This window comes from Zingiber officinale, chromosome 1B (genome assembly GCF_018446385.1).
Source record: "Zingiber officinale cultivar Zhangliang chromosome 1B, Zo_v1.1, whole genome shotgun sequence".
Classification (NCBI taxonomy): domain Eukaryota; kingdom Viridiplantae; phylum Streptophyta; class Magnoliopsida; order Zingiberales; family Zingiberaceae; genus Zingiber; species Zingiber officinale.
This window is the reverse complement of record NC_055986.1, coordinates 76929357-76936637: the sequence shown is the minus strand read 5'-3', so window position 1 is coordinate 76936637 and position 7281 is coordinate 76929357. Positions and strand designations below refer to the sequence as shown.

The 7281-nt window shown below is 31.7% G+C and overlaps 2 protein-coding genes across 2 annotated transcripts in view; one reads left to right on the top strand and one right to left on the bottom strand.

Annotated features, from left to right (window-relative positions):
* Window positions 1-335: 335 nt before the first annotated feature.
* On the top strand, window positions 336-5800 carry LOC121967964 (wall-associated receptor kinase 3-like). Its single transcript, XM_042518498.1, has 4 exons — window positions 336-446; window positions 3165-3620; window positions 4256-4405; window positions 4515-5800. Exons 1-4 carry the CDS (start codon window positions 374-376, stop codon window positions 5738-5740), a joined length of 1905 nt encoding a protein of 634 aa, XP_042374432.1. The 5' UTR covers window positions 336-373; the 3' UTR covers window positions 5741-5800.
* A 1187-nt stretch (window positions 5801-6987) lies between these two features.
* The window catches only part of LOC122039003, a 39952-nt gene continuing 39658 nt past the window's right edge, over window positions 6988-7281 (bottom strand). The window contains exon 5 of the mRNA XM_042599014.1: window positions 6988-7190. Coding sequence (XP_042454948.1) covers window positions 7097-7190 — 94 coding nt within the window. The 3' untranslated portion in view covers window positions 6988-7096. The remainder of the gene's footprint in view (window positions 7191-7281) is intronic.

Here is a 7281-nt window from a genome sequence, read left to right as displayed (position 1 = left end):
TCAGAATAATAGCGAACTATTAATTCTCCGGTAGAAAAATGAAAAATATATGCTTGATATTTCATGCACATCACATATGTATGGACAATGCGTGTATACAATTTAAATAAAATAAATAACAAGTAGAAGATTAAAATAATGATATAATGAAAAATTAAGTAAGGATTTAAATTAATTTCTACAAATTATGTTTTAATTTCTTTAACTGAAACGATAGTAATTGGTCTGATCACAAATCTCTTGGAGTCAAGTCCATGCTGACATATTATTCAATTCAAATTAAATATGCATTATCCTTATTCTTTGATCAATGTTAATTCGACGGAGCACAAGACTCTCTCGATCTCTATATAAACAACCTAGATCCAACGGGATGATTGTACTTTTGTTGGAGAAACAGGCTTTAATCAATCAAGTGATCAGTTGGCTACCAAAATTTGACGGAGGTCAGTATTTTCTCTTTGCTTCTCTGTCTTATTTCACCGATATTATTTATTCTAAGCTAGATTGTGTTTAGTACACATACATACAGTTCTCAGCGCATCTCATTTAATTTCCAACTATCTTACAAATTCAACCAATTAACCATCTTGTAAACTATTCCAAGCTCTTCAAACAAATTCCAATCAATAATATTTATTTTATATATATTCTCATGCTTCTTCCTATGGAACTAACAATTCCATCCAACCCCATGGATTGAGACCGTTAATATAATTATATAAGTGGTTATTTCAATAGATATTTGACTCAATTTCTAACGGATACAAAATGTCCTATTGGATATCTGATCTCCTCCCACATGCAAAGGGTGCTAGGGCAAAATATCTTCCGTGATTTATCTGTCTGAATTTAGCCGAGAGCTAATGATATTGGGACATCTGGGGTGAATGTTTTTACCTTTTGCTCCAACCGCTCCATCTAAAATTGTGTGAACAAATGAAGTAGTTTATATAAGACTTGATTTGTTAAGTGAAGTCTTAAGCATTTTTAGACTTATAATCGGGCATATCAAGTTAATGGATTCTCTAACTCTTCTAATGACTTAATCGTTGATAAGGCTTTCTCTATTTGCTAGTTTACTTATTGAGCTTGACCAATTGGATTGAATAGATCGATTGAGTCAATATTATTAAGTTGGCCAATCTAAATGAATAAATGAAACTCATGAACTCAATAAATTATGAAAATGATATTCACTTTATTTAATGGGATAATAAATTTAGGATGTTAGGTTGTTGGGTCATCCGTTGTGAGCACTTTCAAATTTACTCTAATGGCCAGTGAAAATTTTTTATAGAGCCAAATTGTTTATCTCCAAAATTAGTTGGTCTAAAGGGTTGGATATCTAGTGCTAGCTAAAAAAAACAATGAAATTACGTGGACTAATGAAGGAGTTTATATGAAAGACTTAATTAGATGAGCCAAGTCTTATGAATTTCTTAAGTTACATACACATACTTTGTTGTATAATTACATACTCTCACTATTCACACAGTACACAACTAGTTAAAGTTAGTATACACACCCTGGGCATAGCGCAGACAATGCGTTCATGATAATTTTTGATGTAGAAGTCAAAAGTTGAATCTCACAAGAACTCACAACTTTAAATTCACCCCACCAAGTGTCTTCTGCCTGTGTAACTGAATTTACCTCCTTCCATACCATGGGGCTGACTCTAGGGGCGGCTGAGGTGGCGGATCCAACTTTTTTTTTTTTTGAATATACACAATGAATAAGATGTCTTGTTGTTTGATAATAAATGAGATTGACATACTCGATCAAATTTATTAAGATAAAATTAATAAATAATTGCAGCCTGTGTGATTAATAAGTTGCATAATCCATACTCATATATATCTAGAGGTGGTGCGATATTTATATATACATGAACTATCCTACTTTTTCTTGGAGTAGTTGTTTTTTAATTAATGCATATATACCTATATTAATTATCAATAATTTAACTCCTTTTTTTATTATGTATTTTTTTTTATTGATAGTTGATTTGTAGGAACATAAAATGGAAGTCACTAGGATATTGCTGCTACAAATTGTCTTATTGATATCAATATTGGAGGGTTGTACAAGTTGGCTAATGGAAAATAAAAATTTTACTCTCCTTTCCGATTGTCCCAACACATGCGGTGATATACAAATTGAATATCCTTTTGGCATTGGCAATAATTGTTCTTTTGGTGTTGGATTTAATCTTACTTGTTCACATGACTCGGATTCTCCAAGACTCCTTTTAGGAGATAGCAATATCCAAATAAGAAATTTTACAAAAGAAGGGTTGGTCAACATTGAATCGCCATATGTCACATTGAATGCAGATGAACAATTCAAAAACACTACATTGATCAATCTTAAGAATCTGTCTCTCTCTTATGGCTTACGTTTAGCTGATTGGGAAGACCCATATGGATATGGAGATACAGGCGGCAACAACATTTTGCTTGTGGTTGGCTGTGGTGTTATGGTTAATATTGTTAATCTTGTTACCAATAGTTCGGTAGATAGTTGCTCTACAATATGCCTCACTGCCAATATATCAAATATCAACCGTACATGTTGTACCTTTTTCTTGGAGAGTTCAAAATATAGCCAGCTTTCATGGGCTATTCAATTAACTCGATTCAATGAGAATGTGGATCAAATGATCAACAATAACAACTCCAACGTCATGGCCATCATATACAACGACCACTTCATTAATGATGATGACTACAACGAACACTTCATTAATGATGATGACTACGAAAGATTTATAAACAATAGGAATAGAACTGGAATGATGGCATCTCTCGCTTGGTACTTCAATGACCATTCAACGTGCAAAGAGGCCATAAAGAGTTGCGACACTTATGCTTGTCGTAGTAACAAAAGTGAATGCCATGATGTCCTTTTTGACGATGCATCATATTCGAATGAAACCATTGGTTACTTTTGTCGATGTTCTTTTAATCATGTCGGCAACCCCTACCTACCTGATGGCTGTCAACTAGGTGATGATTCTAAATCCCTTCTATATATATTCTCTTGTAAAATATGCATGCTAATTAATTAACTTAAATAAATTAATGATATATCATTTTATTATATATAGAATTTTTAAATATTAGAGCTAGCTAATCATTCGTGAGTGCATGTGTTAACAGATAAAAATTTTACATTCACTCCTGACAAAGATTGTCGAACCAAATGTGGAAATGTTACAATTTCCTTCCCCTTCGGGTTAAAACAAGGTTGTTATCGAGATGAATACTTTGCTCTAACATGCAATGAGACTTTTCATCCGCCAGCTCTTCTATTTCTAGACGATTATGTAGTGAACAAAATTTCATTGAAGGAAGGGCAACTGGAGTATAATCCTGATCCTCTTCATTATTATATTCACCTATCGTCTACGCATTCACATTTCACTATTTACAATGCTACAATAATCATGACATGGGTAATCGCCAATCAATCCTGTGAGGATGCTGCAAAAGATAAGAGCACCTTCGCATGTGTCTATCAAAACAGCTCTTGTTTGGATGTAAAAAACAAAGGGTACATATGCATATGCAAAGATGGCTACGATGGAAATCCTTACCTTCCTGATGGATGTCAAGGTACTAAAAACATCTTTAATTTCTCACTTTTTCAAGATATGCATTTTATATGTAAAAGAAAAAAAAAAATGTAGATATTAAATAGTATATAGCTGTATTATATATATATATATATATATATATATATATATATATATATATATTGATTAGTAATAAATATTAATTCTTATTTTACACATTAATCAGTAAAAAAAATATACATTTTTCATGAAATGCGCCGTTTAATTTTCATGATTTTTTTCCTTCAAATGTATTATTTTACACATTTGTTTTAATAAAATAATAGTTTTTCTTTAAATAATAATTATTTTAAGACCCAAGAAATAATGAAAAAATAAATAGTAATTGATTAGTGATATAAAATGTTCACATTTTTATTTATTTAAAGTCTTAATATCATACAATATTTTCAATTATTTATTTAATATTACAAATTAATGTACTTATATACAATAATAATACTAATATATAGGTATATAATATTTATTTATTTTATATAAAATACTGATAGAATTGTAATAATTGAATATATTCGGAAAGCTGCAAACGGCTTTTAAACTTTATCAATGGAAACTTAGGTATATATAATTAAAACATGTGATGTAATGTATTGACAAAGTGTTATGGAATTTTAGATATTGATGAATGTAATTCTACTACAAAAGTTTGCACCGGAGATTGTATAAATACAGAAGGAAGTTACAGGTGCACATGTCCTAGGGGAACATCTGGTGATCCTATTGGAGGAACATGCCTCCCCGACAGAAGGATTGCTCTTATATTGGGTAAATCCCTAGTTTTAAATACATTTTATTTACATAAGACTAACATTTATATAATTATATATATGTACAACTAAATTAAAATAAAAGGTAATAAATCAATTTTGTGCAGGTGTCATCCTTGGTGCTAGCATTGGAACAAGTCTCTTGCTCCTCTGTGTAACATTGGTCATCGTAGGAAAGAAATGGAAGCAAAGAAATCAAAAGAAAATCAGACAAAGGAATTTTCATCAAAATCATGGTTTACTGCTTCAACAATTAATCTCTACAAGTGACCATGTTGATGAGAGAACAAATATATTTTCTCTTGAAGAGATAGAAAAGGCAACAAACAATTTTGATGAAACTCGAATACTTGGAAGGGGAGGACATGGTACCGTATACAAAGGGATTCTATCAGATCAACGAGTTGTTGCCATAAAAAAGTCAAAGATGGTTAAAAAAAGTGAGATTGATCAATTCATAAACGAGGTTGCGGTTCTTTCTCAAATCAATCATAGGAACGTAGTTAAGCTTTATGGATGTTGTTTGGAAACTGAAGTTCCTTTGTTGGTTTATGAATTTATCTCCAATGGAACTCTTTCAGATCATCTTCATGTTTCACAAGGTGAATCCAAATTATCATGGGATGATCGTCTTAGAATTGTCACAGAATCTGCCGGAGCACTTGCCTACTTACACTCAGCGGCTTCTATATCTATTTTCCATAGGGATGTGAAGTCATCAAATATTCTTTTAGATGATACATTTAAGACGAAGGTATCAGACTTTGGAGCATCAAGATTTATTCCTCTTGATCAAACACATATAACTACTGCTATACACGGTACCTTTGGGTACTTGGATCCGGAGTATTATCAAACTAGTCAGTTGACAGAGAAAAGTGATGTCTATAGCTTTGGAATTATTCTTCTTGAACTTTTAACAGGAAAGAAGCCTATATACTCAATTAATATTGAGTCACAACAAAATCTAGCAATGAATTTCTTTCAAGCAAAAAGAGAGAACACATTGTTTGATTTGGTAGAAGAACGTGTTTTGCAAGAAGGGACAGAGCCAGAGTTTCTTGAAATAAGTAGTTTGATAGAAACATGCTTGAGTTTGAAAGGTGCAAAAAGGCCTTCAATGAAGGAAGTTGAGTATAAATTGCAAAGTATGAGAAAGACTAGAATGAAAAGGAAAGGAGTTTGTATACCAGAAGGCAACGAGGAAATTGAATGTTTACTCACTATGTCATCTCAATCTTCCTCAGAATTGATGAATCACATAAGTCAAGGAAATTCTAGGAATTATAGCTATGAGAAGGAGCTCATGTGGTCACAAAATTGTGCTAGGTAATTTGTTTTATGTATGTAAGCATGTGTAATTTGCATCTTTTTTGTTATCTCTTGAACTTTGTACAAGTAATTTTATAGACATTAATATATGTATATTGTGTAATGTACATTTTATCTCTATCTATATATTTATACAAATGAATTCCTAAGTTTATGAAACTAGAATACTAGTTTGAAGACCGTATAACTCTTATATTTTCAGCAATTATATTGCTCACTATAAAATTTTAGTTTCGTTCTTTTTTCACTACAGTTAGGATATTTTATTATGTTAATATATTAGCTTCTTGCCATGATTTTCCTTATTTCATTTTCTTAAAAATTCATTGCAAAGTTAATTGGGGACGAATTTTAAAAAAAAATTCGTTGTAAAAATTTTTGGGACAAAATCAGGGACGAAAATTTTTTCGTCCCAAACTGGTTGATGCCAGCTTTTGGAACGAAATATGGATTGTTGCAAATTTAGGAACGAATTTGGGGACGAATTTGGCGACGAATAAAATTTTCGTCCCCAAATTCGTTGCAAAAAAGTATACAAATTTGCAACGAAAATAGTTTTTGTTGCAAACTTAGGAACGAATTTGGGGACGAATTCACATGGGTAAATTTGTCTCTATCTTTGCAACAAATTTGGGGACGAATTCGGTGACAAATTATATTTTGTTGCCAATTTTGTCCCTAATATTGCAACAAGTTTGGGGACAAATTCGGTGACAAAATTTTTTTTTTTGCCATTTTTGTTCCTAAATTTGGAACGAATAATAAATTTGTTGCAAATCTGGCAACGAATTTGGCAACAAAAATTGTCCACGATTTTGAAAATCGTATGATAAATTTTCTTCCCAGAATTCGTCCCAAATTCTGGGACGAATTTTGGGACGAATCCACAAAATTCGTCCCAGAATTCGTCCCAGATTCTGGGACGAATTTTGGGACGAATCCACAAAATTCATCCCAGAATTCGTCCCAGAATCTGGGACGAATCCAAATTCGTCCCAGATTCTGGGACGAAAATAATTTTGTCCCAAATTACGATAAAATTGGCTCAAATAATTTTCGTTGCCAAATTCGTCCCTATATCAAATATTTTTTCCAGATTCAATTTATTTCTACAATACAATCCATAAATACATAAACAAATTCAAATAACAATAATATGCATTCAACACATCCTAATTTAACATTTCAACACATCAACTCATAATTCAAGAAATATAAAGATTCCATGAAGTTTACATTTCAACAAAGTTTACAAGATCCATCCAAGCTAACTAGAAAATATGATACAAAGTTTACAAGATCCATCATCCATCCAAGCTACTAGAAAATATGATACAAAGTTCAACAACCGAATGTTTTAAAAGTCCATCAGCCATCCAAGAACACTAAGAATACATATAGTCATCTTCGTGTGCCACAAAAATCTTTGATCCCCATCAAATCTCCTTTGCCTACATAATAACAAACAAATAAACCAGATCAAGTGTAACATGAAAGCTTTTAAAAATTATACGATATGACCATGTAACAAGAATAATTGGA

Excerpts from the sequence above, each read along its gene's own strand:
- LOC121967964 (XM_042518498.1), top strand. The coding sequence starts at position 374 with ATGATTGTACTTTTGTTGGAGAAACAGGCTTTAATCAATCAAGTGATC. Across the intron at positions 447-3,164 it reads GCTACCAAAATTTGACGGAG|ATAAAAATTTTACATTCACT; the intron begins GTCAGTATTTTC and ends ATGTGTTAACAG. Across the intron at positions 3,621-4,255 it reads CCTTCCTGATGGATGTCAAG|ATATTGATGAATGTAATTCT; the intron begins GTACTAAAAACA and ends ATGGAATTTTAG.